The sequence below is a fragment of the Anabrus simplex genome, chromosome 6 (genome assembly GCF_040414725.1).
Source record: "Anabrus simplex isolate iqAnaSimp1 chromosome 6, ASM4041472v1, whole genome shotgun sequence".
In the NCBI taxonomy this organism is placed as follows: Eukaryota; Metazoa; Arthropoda; class Insecta; order Orthoptera; family Tettigoniidae; genus Anabrus; species Anabrus simplex.
This window is the reverse complement of record NC_090270.1, coordinates 304819514-304839617: the sequence shown is the minus strand read 5'-3', so window position 1 is coordinate 304839617 and position 20104 is coordinate 304819514. Positions and strand designations below refer to the sequence as shown.

The following is a 20104-nucleotide window of genomic DNA, read 5'->3' as shown; positions in this document are numbered from 1 at the left end:
CAATTGAGGAGCTATCTGACGGTGAGATGGCGGCCATGGTCTAGAAAGCCAAGAATAATGGCTAAAAGGATCTGTCTTGCTGACCACATAACACCTCGTAATCCGCAGGCCTTCGGGCTGAGCAGCGGTCGCTTGGTAGGCCATGGCCCTTCGGGGCTGATGCGCCATTGGAGGTTCCTATTTTCTCACCAGGCAAATGCTGGGGCTGTACCTTAATTAAGGCCATGGCCACTTCTTTCCCATTTCTATCCCACTGTCGCCATAAGACCTCTCTGTGTCAGTGCGACATAAAGCAGATTCTAAAAAAAAATGAACTCAACCTACCAGATGTGTGTGCAGGCAGAATAAACCAAACTGAATTTAAACATGGCCAGTCGCTCAATATGGCGGCCAATTTGTCATGTAACGATACATGGATTCAGGCAATCAATCAATCAATCAATCAATCAATCAATCAATCAATCAATCAATCAATCAATCAATCAATCAATCAATCAATCAATCAATCAAACACTACTGATCTGCATTTAGGGCAGTCACCCAGGTAGCAGATTCCCTATCTGTTGTTTTCCTAGCCTTTTCTTAAATGATCACAAAGAAATTGGAAATTTATTGAACATCTCCCTTGGTAAGTTATTCCAATCCCTAACTCTCCTACCTATAAACGAATATTTGCCCCAATTTGTTCTCTTGTACTAGCTTTATCTTCATACTGTAATCTTTACTACTTTTAAAGACATCACTCAAACATATTCGTCTACTGATGTCATTCCAGACCCTCCACGACAGCTTGGAACATACCACTTACGATATACAGTAGGTGTTGATTCCCATAGGGAATCTGAAATTTTTGATCCGAATTAGTAGATTTATAATACCAATATAAATGGTCCATTATTGGACATTATAAATTTTCCAGCTAACTCAGTCCTGGTTGCCAGTGTTTTGCCCTTGTGTGCTAGGCTGGGCTCATCAGTTCATACCTAGCACACCCACCAAGACGCTCATGAGCCTAGCCCAGCACACGGGGACAAAATGCTGGCAACCAGGAATGAGTTAGCTAGAAAATTTAAGCAGCTCGTCTCCTTTTTCCCAAGTGTTCAGAGCCTGAACTTCGCAACATTTTTGTAAAGCTACTCTTTTGTCGGAAATCACCCAGAACAAATCAAGCTGCTTTTCTTTGTATTTTTTCCAGTTCTTGAATCAAGTATTCCTGGTGAGGGTCCCATACACTGGAATCATACTCCAGTTGGGGTCTTACCAGAGACTTATGTGCCCTCTCCTTTACATCCTTACTACCCTGTATTAACAATCATATTTATGTGATCACCCCAATGAAGATCTTTCCTTATATTAACACCTAGGTACTTTCACCCCATCAATGCAGTAATTAAAACTCAGAGGACTTTTCCTATTTGTGAAACTCGCAACCTGACTTTTAACCTCGTTTATTATCTTACCATTGCCTATTGTCCATCTCACAACATTATCAAGGTCATTTTGCAGTTGCTCACAATCTTGTAACTTATTTATTACTCTGTAGAGAATAACATCATCTGCAAACAGCCTTATTCCTGATTGTGATATATGAGTAAATGTGGTAAATAATCGAAGGCAGTGCTTTTTTTTTTGTTGGATCAGCTGATGGAATTGGGGTGAGTGGGGATGATGATACATTTATGTTGTGATGTATTTTAGTAAGTAATCTAAATAAGGCATTCAAAAGAAAACAAGTTCAATTTTTTTTAAAGTAACTTAATTATTTGAACATGCTACTAGACAATAAAGGATGAAAACAATACCATCAGAGTAAGCCTTTAGGCTCAATTAAACCAGGCTGAGTTTTAAATGATTTAATGTTTTAGAAAAAATAAATAAGGATAAGGAGAGCTAGCACACACTGAAAGTATTAGACTATTTTCCACAAATTTACTATTTCTTCTTCCTAGAGGCATGCACTCTCTGTGGCAGCACAATGGCCTTTGAGCAGTTTTATACTTCAAATTACATATCAAAATTCCCAATTCAGAAGCTCTTGCCAATTATGATCAAAATATCTACGAATTCATGGCTCTCACACATGTTTAGAGAAACAAATACCTCGCAGTAGCGCATGCTAGTATGCTATATTATCCTGACAGCACGAAATTCAGACCTTCCTGACTGACTGGAGAAAAATATACACTAAGAAAAGGAGGCACAGAAACACAGTTCCAGTACATTCTGTCAGAACAAAAAAAAAAAGTACTGACAGAAGCTAATACTGCTTCATTATCAACTTTTTCTGAGATTAATGTAATCAAAATAAAAAGTCCTACTTTCTTTTGACCTGTAAAATGGTCGAAAGGTTTACCAATATATTTTCAGAATATATTACACAGTAAATCAATGACCAATGTATACATATACAAAATCTTTTAAAAATATGCTCATGTTGCTAACTGAAATATATTTCTGAGTACAATTCATTGAAATAAATCATATACTTACACTCTGCCTTATTTCTCTCAAGAACGTTTACAAGCGACAGAGAACAATACAAATAACACTACACACGACATCACATCACACAACAGTTTGGAGAGGAGCGGGGAAATGGAACTGTGAGCCTTCTCTTATTTCCAACACAGTACTGTAACAGAAGTGTTAAGTGTTTATTTTAGCCCAAATCTTAAGACACACACATTGTAGTTTAAGATACATTCACTCTGATATATATCACACAGCACACTATGTGTACAGAATTAACAACAGCCATGTGCCAATGAATATTAACAACATGTAAGCAGCAGCTTTATATAAAAAAATAAGTTTGTACACCATGAATAAATAAACATAAACTGCCCTGAAGTTACTGAACTGGCTCTCCGTAAATTACAGCCAGAGGAGTCCTGTCACCAGCATAGCATATTAAACACCATTCTTTTCTACCAAACTCTGTTTATTAAAATCTACCAGTTATTAAATGCTTACATAATATTCCATGATACAATCTTAGACAGGGCCACTTTTGACGAGGTTAAATTCAATGGAGGAGGTGTGCCAAAAATGCCATCTCGAAAGCTAAGCACATGATAAAGCACAATACATACAATCAGGATCTCAAGTTACATTCCATCAACATTTTGTTATAGGTGAATGGCCAAAAATTTTCAGTTAATGGGCTGTGATATTAAATATGGTTTTCAGAAGACGCCAAGGAGCCAGAATTTTGTCCTCCACACGTGCTAGTAAATCTACCAACACAAAGCTAGTGAATTTAAGCACCTTCAAATATCACCGGACTGAGCCAAGATCAAACCAATCTACTTGAAGTTAGAAGGTTAGCAGTCTACTGTCTGTCATTCAGACCAGCAGCTGTAAAACTAGTCATGCAGTTAAATTTTTAGTACAACATAAGGATTAAAGGGCAAGTTTCCCCACTTTCTTCTCTTGGTGAAGGTAATATCGTCAATACTACTGTTTCTGAGCAGATGGAACATTCCTGTAAGGGATTAGATCTAAAAGGATACTGAAGAAGAATTTGGTTTAGTAGTGGGATCAAAAACATCAGACAGCAGGGCGATTCTTATCTGATAGTGTGCTGACAAATAGAAGAAACAATGCTTCAAAGAATTTCACAAGAGTATTATAATGAACAGTTAGAAACATAAATCATTTACTGTACAACAGAGCAGAGGGAGAGAAATATTGTAAAGGAGTAAGTGTTTCAAGATAAATTATTTTTAATTCATAGCTAAGAAATCAGGACATTAACTCTGATTGTCTTTTGAATTAGGGGATAAACTATTAGATCAACATCCAACAACTTCATGTTGAAACACTAGAATTACCTTCAACATTGGTTACATCTTCAAATACACTGCCTGACAAAAAAGTTAAACACCCAGAAGAAGTGGTCCAATATTATCCCATTTTGGTATACATGCATACCATTGATGTGTGAGTAAATAATTAGATTTATAAGGGTCTGTAATGTGTTGATATGTTGTTACCAGTCAACTGCTGTGAGTCAGACAGTTAACCAAGACGTGCAGAAAGGACTACATACAGTATGAAGCACCCGCGATGCCTCGCAGCATTGGCAGCATTTGACAGAGGCCGCATTGTGGGACTGCATGAGGCTGGTTGGTCATATCATGCAATTGTCAGGCATGTGGGCCACTCAGATGTCACAGTGGCCCGATGTTGGACTCAATGGGTACATGAGGCCACCCAATCACGTTGTGCAGGTTCGGGTCGACCAAGAAACACCACCCCGAGGGAGAATCGTCACATTGTGCACCAAGCATTGCAGGATCCCATCATTTCGGCACCCGCTATCCACGAACGTGTACTGGAGACCCTACAACATCCTGTGAGTTCCCGCACAGTGTCTTGACGACTCGCATCCGCTGGATTGGGGTCCTACCTCCCCATGTGTCGGTTGCCATCGACACCAGAACACCAATGCCTGTGTTTGGAGTGATGCCTTGCCCGGCAGGCACGGACAGAGGACGACTGGCATCGCATCATGTTCTGTGATGAGTCCTGCTTCTCCACAACCTCCAATGACCATTGTGTGCGGGTTTGGCGGCAGCGAGTGCAGAGAGCAGATCCTGCCCATATTGTGGTAAAACACACAGACATAATCCCTGGCATCATGATGTGGGGAGCGACAGGATATGCGTTCAGGTCACCTCTTATAGTGCTTCGGCAGACTTCGACGGCACAGTGATACGTCACAGATATTCTGCGTGTGCATGTCCTACCCCTTATGGCACAGCACCCTGGGACAGTGTTCCAACAAGATAATGCACGTCTACACACAACACATGCATCTATGGACTGGCTAGAGCATGTTGAGGTCCTCCTGTGGCCAGCAAGATCCCTGGACCTCTCCATCATAGAACATGGGTGAGATGACATCAGAAGGGGACTCCGACCCAGTACCAACCAGCGGGATCTGGAGGGACAGTTGCAACAACTGAGGGCGAACTTGCCTCAGGAGCGGATCCAAAGGCTGTTTGACACCATTTCAAACTACATAACAGCATGCATTGCGGCCAGGAGTGAGACATCTTACTGACCTGGCACCAACATTCCACCTGCAACTGCCAACAGCCTTCTCTCTTTCATCCCAGGTTGTAATCAGTTCAATAAAGGCACGCGGTCTTTCAGCATATGTAGTTTCATTCACTTTCAACCACTCCTTCTGGGTGCTTCACTTTTTTTTTTTTTTTTTTTTTTTCAGGTAGTGTAATTATGTTTTGGTACTTAAACATTTTCAAAATCATACATCATGTGATGATTGTATACAAATGGCAGTGGTAGTATTTGAACTCAAAATATATTTGTTATATATATTATGCTGGTGTGTTAATTTACAAATTATTAATACAAACAATTACAATCATTTTGATTGAGCAAGCACACATCAGTAGTAAGTTTTCTTTCAGAATTATGGAGTTGAAACATTCTCTCACTGAAAGTCGCTACATGCATTTCACCTCTCGAGTATAAAACACACCAGTTATACTATTAGCCAAGAAATGAAGAAAGAAGGGCAGATAAGATGCATATACAGGGTGAAAGGGAATGTTGTACCATGACCGTACAGGATAGCAGAAAATGGTATTTGAAAGGCATAAATGAAAACTATTTTTATTTTTCGAACATACTTTAGGTACTGTACTGTAATGGTATGTTGTAAGATAATACAACATGTTAAGATCATGTGCTGCTGTACAGTGCTTGCTTCTGTATGCTGTGATTCACTCCAGTCAGAAGGGCAAATGACTTGTTGTGACAAACACAACATAGCTGGATGAAGGTCAGAATAGTAGAATGAATCACAACAATCACACGAAATGGTTATGTAACTTGGTGTTTACAAACACTCTGTGTGTGTCATAGACACAAACACCAGCACAATTGTTGTTTGTCTGACGGTCACCTGTGTGCAGGGAGTATGTTTGTGTTTACGAACACTCACCGCAAGTGCGATGTAAAGCAAAATGGAGAACAATGACTTTTGTCCTTCTGGACAATAGCCAGACATTGACAGCTGTACCATCTCTTGGCAAATACACTTCATGTACACTCCTCATTGTTTTGGTATAACTTTCTCTTACACCTTGTACTGTCAACTCTCCAGTCCTAGCTACAATGTGGGGTGAATGTTTGCTCACAAAGAATACACTGGACTAGGAGATCAACAGTTATGGACCCTCTCTTCATTTAGAAATGATACTTGGTATTTTCACATTAAAATTCATACATATTTCAATAACTCAGTCTACTTAGCAAAAAGCTTTAGAGGTGACTTTTTGGAACACGTATATTAGCAAAGAAGAAATATGTATTACTCAGCCAAACAGGCATGTAGCTTTATACACCTTCAAATTTGCTTATCATACATCATGGGGCATACCATTTTACATTAACTACTGGAGTGTTGAGTATTTATGATGATAAACATACATCTATTAATTATGTTTCAGTCAGTTTGGTGAGAATTACTAAGCTGCAATTCTATGAAAACAATAATAATAAAATGCAAATGTAATGACTGCTATCAGTAAGGTAACCACCTGATGCGCAAGAAACCAACAAATATACTGTAAGTTTACCATCTGCCTACCTTGCCTCAGACTGACACTAGAAAGGTTCCCCCCCCCCCCAACAACAACTGAGTTGTAAAAATAAGGCATCCAAATTTATGAAAATGATTTGTATAAATCTGGTGTTATTTGCTAAGAGATATTAACACATTGGTGACGGGTCCCAAGAATTCTCGTAGTTTCTCAGCTGACCGTACGTGACAAGCTACGAGAATTCTCATTTTTATGGACCTCATGTTTCCTTGATTGCTGCTACAATCTGGTGGCAAAATTATGTTTTAAACAGTGTAGTCATGGGATAAATAGTATAAGGCAGCTAATGCTCCATCATCATCTTTTCTTTAAATCTTCATCTAGTTAACAAAATAATATTAGAAATATCAAGCTATTCCTTGGAGCTTAAGGGCAGTTGTCAACATGGCGCGGTACATGCAATTGCTAACAGATATGGATATTTGTGATGAATTATGTGCGGACCAGTTATCAGATGTACCTAAAGGCAGTGAATTAGATATTTCTAATTATGTGAGTGATTCTTACGACGATTTTGGTCCTTCTATGTCACATCATTGGTAACAATCTTGTTTTTGGAATACTGGTATCATATACACAAGTCAAGTATAAATAGCACTTGTAGTGTGTAGTAGGTACAGATACAGTCGGCGGCTTTTTAAAAGATAATCCAGTTCGTAATATAGAACTTTGAGGTCATTATCTAGAATACGTTTCACATTACATTCGTTTCAGTTGAGCAATGTAGTTTTGTTTTTGCAGGCTTGAACTATCTGGTCAACAGGAGGTAGCAGCCTCCGTTCTGCCCCGATCACCAATGTTTTAAAAGGTAAAAACAAAAAAAGTCTGCCATGAATTAGGAGTAGCATTTGTTGAGAAAGTTGTAGAAGATTTGATGCTGTTCTGGAAATATTACAGTACATAATTTTTTTATTCTTTAAAACTGGTAAATGATATAAAATTGTAAATTATTATCTTCATTTAGTTAAACCGTGACAATGTCTTTGTCCTTTCCTGTTTTTCTTCTCTTCTCTGTTGCTCCCTCTTTCCGTAATGACTGCCAAGATATTCATAATTTTTTTTCTTTTACATCCCATTAACTACCTTTTTGGTTTCTGGAGGCGCCAAGGTGCCAGAATTTTGTCTTGTAGGAGTTCTTTTATGTGACTGTAATATATTCTGATACAATTTTCAGGTTTATTTCTAGAGCTTATGATTGTAAACCATGTGATTATAATCAGCTGTATTAGTTTGTCACAACGTCAGGATTGGACGATGTGTACGTCATTGGGTCATGTGGCTGTTCAAATAAAGCTTTCTCATTGGCTACTCCTATCTCACCTATCCACAGCCTAAGCTTTCCCTTGACCTCGAGTCAGTCGTCATGTAGCCTGCACCTGATTGATTCCGACTCCTTAGCTGATGTGGTACTTTAAAAATAACGTGTACTTCTACTGATTATCTACCTCAAGGTGTTCCATACGTAAAAGTGACAGTAAATCTACCGACACAAGGCTGGCATATTTGAGCCCCTTCAAATACCACGAGACTGCTCCAAGACTGAACCTGAGAAACTGGGCTTAGAAGGCCAGCGCCCTATCTGAGCCAGTATCTTAATTCTAACATGAGTTCTCATCCAAAACTCGTACCTTTCCATGTACGACTTTTATTCTTTATCCTTTTTATTCTTTGCCAGTACTTATCGTATAATAACATTATTGAATTTACACCCCACTAACTGCTTTCACGGTTTCCAGAGACACCAAGGTGGAGGAACTTCGTTTCCTATGAATTAATTTACATATTGACAAATCGACTGGTATGAATGTCACGTACTTGAGCACCTTCAAATACAACCAGAATCTACTGTCCGAGACATAAGATAACCCTTAGAAGGTTCTTCATAGAACCATAGGAAAATATCACGCGAAACAACTCTGAAATACTGAAAGTACCTAAGTGAAAATAGAACATAGAATAAAAGAATATGCATATATTTCACATTTCACTGAAAAACAAGAACACATTCATTTCACTACGAACAGCTACAGTAAAAAATGCTAGGCTACAGAACATCAACACACAAAATGCATGATACTTTGATACCTGTCCTCCTGCTTTTGTCTATCATGTAAAGGAATTAATATTAGTAAAGCAAAAGGATCTTTTCCTACTAATAATTTCAGTTCAAATATAACATTATTGAGTTTTTAAAATGTTTCAACGGCTTATATTAATTCTACCAATATACAGTATGTTGGTATATAAAATGTATTTTTTTTTATTTATTTTTTTTTTTATAATTCTTAAATTATTGTCTCACTGATACAGCAACTAAAACAGTTTCAAGACATTTAGTTCTCATGAACTAAAATGACTTCCCAAGTTAAGAGAACTCTAAATTCAATAATGGGTTGTCATAACATCAGTAGGACAAATTAAAATAAACTGAAACAGATGGCAAGGACATTTTTTAAAATAATAATGTTACTGGGGTTTACATCCCTCTAACTACTGTTATGGTTTTCGGAGTAAGAAAAAATTCTAGCTTACAAAAAATGTACGAGCATTAGGAAGTAAGTACAATAAAGAGATCTTTAATATCCTTTCAACAGCTGATGACATTAAGATATGTTGGAAAGTCAGGATCTTACCCTGAAATGAGTTATTTAACTTAGTAGTAAATGTAATGGTATGGGTCTCTTGCATTTAAGCATTCTTAATGTTGTGCGAGGATTTAACCCTGCAATCCTGAGCTTCAGACATGAAGTATTTAACTCTGGTACATAGCTGTCAATGTCAAAGTTGTACTGATGGGATGATAATCTTTTGATCATAAAGAAACATCACTAATGTTTGACTAGTCTACATTCAGGTCTGTTTGATAACTGCTGTCAACCTAACATGATACAGTAGTTAGGAGCTATTGTATTTCCAAATATTAAGACAACATACAAAGATACTCTAATCTATAGTGCAATAATAAATAAACAAAGACAGGATACAAAATCTGGAGAGGGTACATTTTGATTATGGTGACAAAGACAATGGTGTTTTGTTTTACCAAGTTCTTGTCGGAACGCATTTTTCAGAGTAGTAAATAACATGAGCAAAAAGGAAAGGAGATTTGCAATGGACTTATTCTGACATAAATTTTCACTTCTAATAACAGATAGGAACAAATACACATAAAATATGATTTTAAAGAACCCTCCATAGAGACTAGGGTTGCCAGATTTTTGAAATGCCAACAATGGACAGGTCATATCGACACAATATAATGGCGTTGGCTTAAGAAAACACTGGGATATAGTGTGCTGTGCTGGCTATAATTACACAAAAGGCACAAACTTTCTTACAGTATTTGGCTGTTTCATTTTTTACATAAAAAATTTAAAACCCTTATTTTTCTTCACTTTTAGACCTTTTTAATAATGCTGAATCTCCCTTAATCGCATATAACAATTCTAGTATGAACTCTCTTACTCTCACCCCACCACAGCACTACACAAACTTTCAACTTTAACAATTCCTGCTAAAAGCATTTAAAAATGAAAGAATGCAGGGTTTTGTTAATTTCTGCGTTGACATAAATGAGATGCCTCCAGCGAGCCCCACGCTTGAAATGTAAGATCAGTAAATGCTGCTGTAAACAGATAATTTTAACCATGGCAGAAGTGAGTTGTTTAAATACAGGGAAAAAAAGGGAGTCCCGTATGCTGTTAAAACGGGACAGTACTTCAGACCTACAAATACGGGAAATTTTCTGTTGAACCGAATACTTAATTTTCAAATAGATTACTTAATACAGAAGCAAGAGTCACACGCACATTCTGATAAAATTCTCAGAAGCAACTATCTCTCGGGATGTTTTATACAGTCAGGGGAGTGGACGTTGGTCGACAGCTGAACGAAGCGGAAGTTTCCTCATAAAATGAGAGCACTATGTGTTACAGCAAAAATGTGATGCATAAGACCACAATGATTATTTCTCAATGAGACTTATCTTTTAAAGAAAAGCTTACATAATTTTCACAGACACTACATAGTGGTTATTTACAAAGTGTCAGTTCTATTTTTGTACTTTTAAATTTTCCAAGTAGACAAGCTACTGATGTAAATGACTTCTTGTCTTTCACAGAAATATCACCAAATCGAATTTGGGTATTTTTAAATTGTGAGTACAGGGGCATCGTATCGAAAATGTAACGTTAAGGGTGGTGTGGACCAAAAATGTTTGGGAACTCTTGAGCAAAATTTTCAGTACCATAAATTGTCAGTAACATTAAACCAGCACATCACGTTACCATTTCACCTTGGCGGAGCCACTTGCACTGTTGGTCATATGGGACCTGCTGCAGCCAATTAATTTGCCAGCGAGTTAAGTTTGCCTCTACCTGTGTACTGGAGGGAAGAGCTACCTACTTCTCTCGTCTCTCCATAATTGCATAACATCGTACAACATCTAACATCATAGCACAGAGGTAAGAAAGACTTCCTGAAACTCCCACTTTCATTAAAAGGAACAGACTGGAAAATTAAATTTCTGTGTGCAGTAATAAACTGTACCTATGTAAACTATACACTATAAACATAAACCACAAGCCTACATACCCCAACAAGTATTACACGAAGGAAAAACTGAAGTCATTCATACACTTGATAATATTGTGTAATATTACTACAGCGTGTTAAGAAATGAGTCTCCGCCGTGACCTTGGCTGGCGGTGATACTGCGTATGTTTGCAATGCTGCAGCCGAGTGGGATGCAATGCTGTTGAAGTGAAGTGCACGAGACTTAAGATGTTTACTACAGACAAGCAAACTTTTTTAGTGGAGGGGGTTTTCTGGGAAGGTGACAAATACACAGATACAATGAAAATAAGATTTTGCAAACCATTTCCGGACTCGGTTCAACTGGATTGTGATACTGTGTGAGATAAAATAAGTAAATTTTGTAGCTGCTGTGCCGTATTTGATGCTCTGAAGAGTGGTAGACCATCAATTTTAATAGAAGAATATTTTGATATTTCAGACAGGCTCCTTAAAAGTCCATCGAAAACCATGCAGAAATTGGCATAGCAAAGTGGCATTTCTGTCTGCATAGCACATAGAGCAGCAAGAAAGAAGCTAAATTTGCTGTGAACCTGGTAAGAGTACAACAATTATTAGGCTTACAATTCACTCTTTATCTTGGCTTTGTTAACATATCTATGTGTAGTATGTTTTTACAGAACCATTGTGATTTTAATCTCTGAAGATGTCCACTCACATCTGACCCTGAATAGACATTGCTGCCATCCGAACTCTGCACTCGGACAGGCCGCAGCAGCAGAAATTCATTTTTAACGCACTGTAGTAATCTAGTCAATATTGTCATAAGTACGAGAGTGTAACTAACAGCACCAAGGTCATGGTCAAGCGATTGTGGTCACACTAATCAGCTTGTAACAATAAAATGATGAACAAATGAATACCACAGTTCCTAATGTGTTATCGATTTAATAAAATTACCAGTAATATATTAGGAGGGAAATTCATCATATTTCAATTAAAGAGGATGAACGAAAATATGGTAAGGTTACAGTGAAATGGCAACAATTCAATACTGAAATAAATTCACATAAGATAAGAAGGTGCGTCTGAAACACGTGTAAATGAGGTAAATCCTAGTAATGCATGCATAAATGATGAAAGTGAGCATAAATATCACAGAGTTTGCGAAGGACACATTCCCTCTTTCTTCAGCTATATCCATACTATGCTGCAACCATTCTCAATATTCAGACTTCTAATAGAAGAAATTCTAAAACAAATAAAATGTACATTCATGAAGTTGAAATATACTCTATTAAACTTAACAAAAATTAAATACATCAGATCTCTAGTTCATTGACTATCACTGGGACAAATGATTTTACTCTAAAAATCTCATAAGCATAGTGCACTATTTATTCATAAAATGTAAAATAAAAAGAACCATATGCAAAATTACGGCCCTTCTAAAATTCCTTGTCTGTCTTACCTTGATTACAATTTTAAAACCTGCAAACAGTTATTTAAAAATACCTGAACACCCCTAAATTCACAAAATATTAGTAAGCCTGCAGAAGAAAATGACAGAGGCAGTGATTTTTTTCCTGTGCCATCGATGGCAACATTGACCCTGAGCTATGGAATATCGATTATTTAAATGCAATAACAACAAATAGCAAAGAGTAAATGTGAGGGAAACAAATACATGGCAGATTGAAATAAACCAGGATATTTATTTCACTGTTCAAAGGCAGTGTTTATTTTCAAAGCTGTATAATGCAGAGAGGTAATATTTTTTAGGAAAATGAAAATTATAATATAATTCAAAATACGTAGGCAAGTCAAAGTATCTGCAATTTTGCTCTAATTGTCTTTAGGTTGGCTCTATGGCATTGTGTGCTAACCAGCCGCTAGATGGCACCGTTGTCTACATCTGTGGCAGGTTTCAGCATTATCAGATCAGTACAGCTTGCTCTGTTGTGATGTAACGATGGCTGCGCCACTTTGTTTGCACCAAGGAAGAACAGCATTCTGTAATCCGTTTTTGAGGTCTGAGGGTGTAGCAGGAGCGGAAATTCATAGACTTTCAGCGCAATACGGGGACAATGTTTTATCACAGCAAAATGTTCACCAGTAGATGGAACAGTTCAAAAGGGGTCGCACGAGTGTGAAGGATGAGGAAAGATCCGGGCGACCATCTGCAGCCGTAACTGATGCCAATATTGAACAAGTGCGTGTAATGATCCTGAATAACAGACGAGTGACTGTTGATGACGTGGCAAACCGTATGCACATTAGCCATGTTAAAATCATCCATAACAGGCTTAACTTTCATAAATTCTGTTAGAGATGGATTCCAAAACAACTCAATGAAGAGTAGAAGCGCAAACGTGTGAAAAATCTGTCAGCACCTACTGGACCGTCATGTTAATGAAGGTGAAACGTTTCTGAAACGGAGATGAAACATGGGTTCACCACTTTGAACCAGAGAGCAAACGTCAGAGCATGGAATGGAAGCATCCGCTGTGGCAAAACACTGTCCCTGTATTGTGCTGAAAGTCTTCTATGAATTTCCGCTCCTGGTACACCCTCAGACCACAAAAAATGGATAACGGAATGCTGATCTTCCTTGGTGCAAACAGAGTGTGGCGCGGCCATCTTTACATCGCAACAGCGCAAGCTGTACTGATCTGATAACGCTGAAACCTACCACAGATGTAGACAACGGTGCCATCTAACGACTGGTGGGCACACAATGCCATAGAGCCAAACTAAAGACAATTAGAGCAAAATTGCAGATACTTATTGACTTGCCCTTGTATATTGGAGAGAACGTAGAATCATTTAATAGCAAATACACTTCCAAATCACCTCCTTAAATATTTTGCAGTCCAATATTTCATATCGAACAAAGGTAGCAAGTTTTATGTGACTTAAGATCATAATCACAACATGACCTCAAGTCTTACGTGGAATTTGAACTGTAAAGTTATTACGTTTTTTATTAAATTACTCATGCATTGGCCAGGATTCAAACCACAACCATTTTATGAGAAGTCAGCACTCAGCTATCATGTCCATCACAATAAAGATGCTATCGGGTGTTATACACCCTTAAGTTATACGATATCTGTACATTCCTACTAACGACCAACCATTTACACAAATTACAGCACAGGACAACAGGGTGGGTGCCTGTGTGTTAGCTCTACTCATGGGTAAGTATGCTGTAGGGTGTTCCTCCACTCTTAGCTGTTGTGCACAATGACTGTAAAATGCAAAGAACATCCCACTCCTTAGTTCCAACTTTCATTCTATACCCCACAAACTAGTCTGTAATAACATAAATGTATGCAAATAATTCCCACATTTTTCTTTCTTTTCAAAATTTTGGCAATGGAAAATTTAGTGCTTCTGATATATAGACATCCAGAAGTTGGTACTTTTTTGGCCCATTCTGTTGGCAAATCTGTTCCCGCCACTGAGAAGCATACAGTGTAGCACATTTATATCGCACTATTTACGTAGCATCGGTTTGAGTAGTGGCATGTTGTGTTCAGGATGGCTGGTGAGAGTTCTCGTTACAGGCCCTTCATGGCTAAAGAAAACTTCCACATTATTGAAGAGGCAAAGCAAACTGGTAGCCGCGCTGCAGGAAGAAGATGCAATGTGGACAAGAGTTCATATGTGATTGAAGGAAAAATAAAGCTTGACTTGAACAAACAGTAACCGCTGGTTATTTCATGGGCCAAAAGCAAACTAACTTTATTTTTCATAGAAAAACTAACACTGCACAATATCTTCCAGCCAATTATGAAGAAAAAATTGTGAAATTCACAGATTTTATATTGGTTTGCACCAAAGAAATTTGTATTTACTCTTGCAAATTGATACAGCACACTAGACAAATGCTAATGGACTATACCAACAAAGATTACAACACAACGAGTTGTTTCATAATTTTATAATTTGTCCTGCAGTATTTACAGTTTTCAATATAAATACAAGTATTTAAATAAAGCTATACAAATTAAAAAAGAAAACAACACCTTATCTCCAAAATTTCCTTTCCTAAAATTAGGGTGCAGGGATTATTTGATGGTGGGGTTTATTAACATATATACTGTAATTTTCTCCAGTACTATCTGTTATTTGGAGGTTGTACACAAAACATCCTCAAAGAAGCACAGGAGTAAGGAGGGGAGGGAATGCAGAAATTCACCATGCTTCAAGAGAGAGCTGAATGTTAGGTAATTTTATCTTCTCTATTCTTTTTACCTTGAGTAAAGGAAGTCTTAAATAATTTTCATGTACTGTAAACATATATGTATACTAATTATTTGAAATGGATGCTAAAAATGCACCTTAATTCTACTTAGGTCACATTTGTTTCAAGTACAGGTTCTAATTCTAATGCAACTTTACCACTGAAAATGGCTTTGATTTGGTATGACAAACTGCATCTACTATTTTCATAGGTTTTTCATTTCAGAAAAACATTGAAATACCTTGTACAAGCTGACACTCATTTTATTCTCAGCTCCACTAATACACAAATAAGCACACTTCAGAAGTCAGCCTGAAAAGTGCTACCTACATTCATGTATTCTGCCATTATAAGGTTAAAAGTTTTTAACTGCAAGGAGATGCTATTTTCCACTTTTCCCTTTCATTTCCACATCATTATTTGCATATTGTCTTCAAAAGATCTGCAGTATTGTTCTACAGTACAGCACAGTTCTACTACCTTAATGTCATTTTCTCCTACATGCTATATTCACAAGGATTCCACTTACGAAACACACTGTTCTTAAAATATACCTCACAGAGAACACAGTTCAAAATACAAGTTTGGTAGAAAAGAACCAATCATTATATAAGACACTGCCTTGGTTATTACTGTCTATACATGACACACAAAGTAACAACCACGATCAGAATTTGAGCGACTTAGCGAACAGGGCAGCAGTGGCCTGCGTCTTGTCTCCGTGGAAACGACGAAGCTCAGCGATTACCTGAAACAGCAGGACTGTGAGAAAGACGACAGCTCCTGCAGTGTGAACAGGAAAGGAAGGCAAAAAGAAGATAAAGACGATCAAAGGGTGCAAACAACAAGCAATCAGGATTCTTATTACAGAAGCTGGGTACTCTGTAACAGTGAAATTTTAAAGGATTTTACATGGGAATAGGATACCTAATTTTCAATATCTTTTTCAGAGGAACTGAGAAGACAAGGAAAAGGTGGCAATATTTCGATATCTTCAAAGGATTCACAACTAAGTATTTATTTATTTTCCACCTAGTCGATATAATGATTGCCTAAAGGAATTTAATGGTTAAAAGTGGTACATGTTTCGTATATTATCAACATCTTCAGCCACATAACACTGTTTAGATGAAAAATACATAAATTGACAAAGTAATGCTTTGGAGGAAGTGTCCTTAAATTTAACATAAGATTGACAACATTCTCGACAAAGTAATGCTTTGGAAGAAGTATCCTTAAAATTAACATAAGATTGAAAATCTACAGGAATGGCACCTTGCGACAGGTTGGATGTCTTCCAAGCTCAAACACAAGACAGCGCTGACATCTCAATTTAAAAAGTTATAACGTTCGGACTATGCAAATATTTCTATTCAATGTTTTGATTAATGCTTTCACAGCTTAGAATACTAGACATGACAGCCTTTTGGGATTATGCCATATGAAGCTAAACAAAATGCTTGGAAAATCTGACATTTCATGGAGACCACTTAGAAACTTTTAAGTGAGAGAAGTAAGATCTATGGGTACATTCGAAGAAGTAGGTCTTTACAAAATATTACTTGACAATCTTATGTTAATTTTAAGGACACTTCCTCCAAAGCATTACTTTGTCAATTTATGTATTTTTCATCTAAACAGTGTGATGTGGCTGAAGATGTTGATAATATACGAAACATGTACCACTTTTAACCATTAAATTGCCTTAGGCAATCATTGTATCGACTAGGCAGAAAATAAATAAATACTTAGTTGTGAATCTAGTGAAGTGCGATACGGACCATGAAGCTAATTTTATGTAATCTTCAAAGAAGTTTAGCAGACAAGGAGATCAGAATTTCCTTTTAAGAGGAGTTAAGTGGGTGAGGAAAGAGACAATATACCTGAATTTCAACATTCACTTTAGTGGCGTTTTGGAGACAATATTCATATCAGAGGAGTAGAGTGGACAAGGTAAGGGACAGTACACCAGACTTTCAACATTAGTTTCAGAAGAGTTGAGTAAATACAGGAGACAAAAGTACAAGATATGCAATATTCACTATATCTAATGTATAGATATAGGGATCCCAGCCATATAGTATTCAGCACATTTACTGGAATATACAGACTAATAAATGTATGTTCCAAACAGCTTAGCTTCTAAATGGACAGTTCCCTAACAATGCAACTAACTCTCGATCTGTGTTGCCAGAGCTCTACCACTATGAGAACAGCTGATGCATCATATCTGAACCACAGATCACTTTTATAAAATGCAACTTGAAAAACACATGAATTATGTTTGTACGTTGTAGACAAACATGCAAAAACATGGAAAATACTGTGCGTACTTCCTAGCATCATTTGATACTAAACTGAACAAGTATATTATTATGAATTATTACAATGTTTTATAAAGCCATACACACTATAAGTGAAATACCTTAACCATGTAGTGGATGTAAACAAAGAGAGTTGCCAACCAGGTTTTGAGATCGCACCCTATCGATGAAAATCTACAGGAATGACACCTTGTGACAGGTTGGATGTTTTTGTTTCCAAGCTCAAACACAAGACAGCGCTGACATCTCAATTTAAAAAGTTATAACGTTCAGACTATGCAAATATTTCTATTCAATGTTTTGATTAATGCTTTCACAGCTTAGAATACTAGACATGACAGCCTTTTGGGATTATGCTATAGGAAGCTAAACAAAATGCTTGGAAAATCTGACATTTCGTGGAGACCACTTAGAAACTTTTAAGTGAGAGAAGTAAGATCTATCGGTACATTTGAAGAAGTAGGTCTTTACAAAATATTACTTGATTTTTATGAAGACCTCATGGGTTGTTTTGAGGAAGTAAATAAGAATAATATAACTGCTGACATTATAATAAGCTCTTGGGCTTTTGCCGTATCAAGAAAACAGGGTGAAATTCTTTATGTTTTGCAGAGAACTTTGCTCCACATCTTCAGAAGAAAATATTGATTCATGAGGAAAACTTTTACTGTCAGTCTATAGTAAGTGGAACTCATATTTGTCACCAGATGGCTGACTGTTAGCATTCCAAGTGGGAGCTAACGACACCATCTAAGCTCCACTTAAGATGTTTCTTTTTACACCGTATGTACACTGCAAAGTAACTGCAGTCTTCAGCCAAATCAGGGATGAATGTGGTAGAAGAAATAAACAGAAATAAAAATATCAAAATGAAAAGTGCAACAAAAGACTCACAGGATAGAAGAATAGAACAGAGCTGAAGAATGGAAAGAAAGTGCGTAGAAAAAAGTAGAGGATAAAGAGCACGAGTCGATCAGACGGCAGGGGGGGGGGCAAACCTTCATCATTGAGGTATGAAGTGAGTGCATTGTTGCCATTATTCTTCTTCATAACAATTATGAATGAGATCATGAAACAAGTAAAATCTGTAATCAATAAAGATGAATTTAATGCTGCAGCTTTTGCTGATTGTGTAGTACTGTGGGAAAACATAGAAGGAGAAGTACAGCAGATAGTAGAGGTTGAATGAGAGGAACAGACAGCAGTTTAAAGGTTTGACCTAAAAAAAAAAAAAAAAAAAAAAAACTACTACTACTACTACATGCCTTTGCTGGCAGGACCTAGTGTTTACAGTGTACTATGTCTTCTGGCATGGGTTAGAGCAATTTTTTTACTTTTATTTATCTGTCTGTCTTACCCTTGGCTTTGACAATATGAAAGTGACTGAGGTATGAGCGATGCTAGCAATGCCATTCCTTCTGCAGCCAGTCCCTGCTATGAATGGTGTGAAAATGTTGCTCATAGGGTCGGTTGGTGCCTGCATTTCAGTGGGCTTGGCAGACTGATATGTAATAGCAACTTCTGGCTCAGTGAGGAAAGCAACGGGAAACTACCTTACTCCTCATTTCCCTAGTATGCCTCTTCAGTGATGCCTAGGCCATGTATGACAGCTGATGGCAGAGCTGTTGAGGATCCAACCAGCCTTAGGGCTGAAGACTGAATACTACTACTACTACTACTACTACTACTACTATTAAACATTTTTATTCTGTACCCTGAAAGGGTACGGCAGGTCTCCTAGAAGGTTACGCCTTGTCTCAAGCCAAGGAGATTTGAAGCAGTGATTTGACGTGCAGAGAAGGTGAGGTGTTGGCGGATGCCCTATAGAAGAATTCTCCCTGAATGCAGAGCTGCCAGGCTAGTGAAACTAGCAGCTGTTAAGCAGAAGCCTACTCTACTCGGTGTCAAAATATGTACGGATCATCAAAAACAGCAGTAATGTCAATTGCCAAATGTTATTTGTCAGGCATAATCACCCTGTAATACCTCTGGAAGGAAACAAGCTTAAAGTACCCTGGCAGTATGCTCACTGAGAATGGCACTTCAGAAAGAGAAATAATAATTAATGGAATACAAAAGAAGACACAGTTTTACCACCAAGCAGGAAACCTCAACTGGGATAACAAAGTACCATCTAAAGTTAAACATATCCTGTACAATAATTACTTTATTCCTGTAATTCTGTATGGATTAGAGACCTGTACCATTTCAGAAAGAGACAGTAGTAGGCTGCAAAGTGCAGAAATGAAAGTTTCGAGGAGAAAACATGCAAAGATAATGGAGTCTCTCTTAAAACATAGGCTGCCTGGCTGAGGCGGTAAAGGCGTGCTTGGTTCGCCCAGAAGGACGTGGATTCAAATTCC

General features: G+C 37.5%; 1 protein-coding gene across 2 annotated transcripts in view; it reads right to left on the bottom strand.

Moving 5' to 3' along the window:
- Window positions 1-1783: 1783 nt before the first annotated feature.
- The window catches only part of rngo (DNA damage inducible 1 homolog rngo), a 117180-nt gene continuing 98859 nt past the window's right edge, over window positions 1784-20104 (bottom strand). The window contains exon 7 of one of the 2 annotated variants that reach the window (XM_067150522.2): window positions 1784-2632. In XM_067150522.2, coding sequence (XP_067006623.1) covers window positions 2561-2632 — 72 coding nt within the window. In that variant the 3' untranslated portion in view covers window positions 1784-2560. The other variant, XM_067150521.2, reaches the window with a different exon arrangement.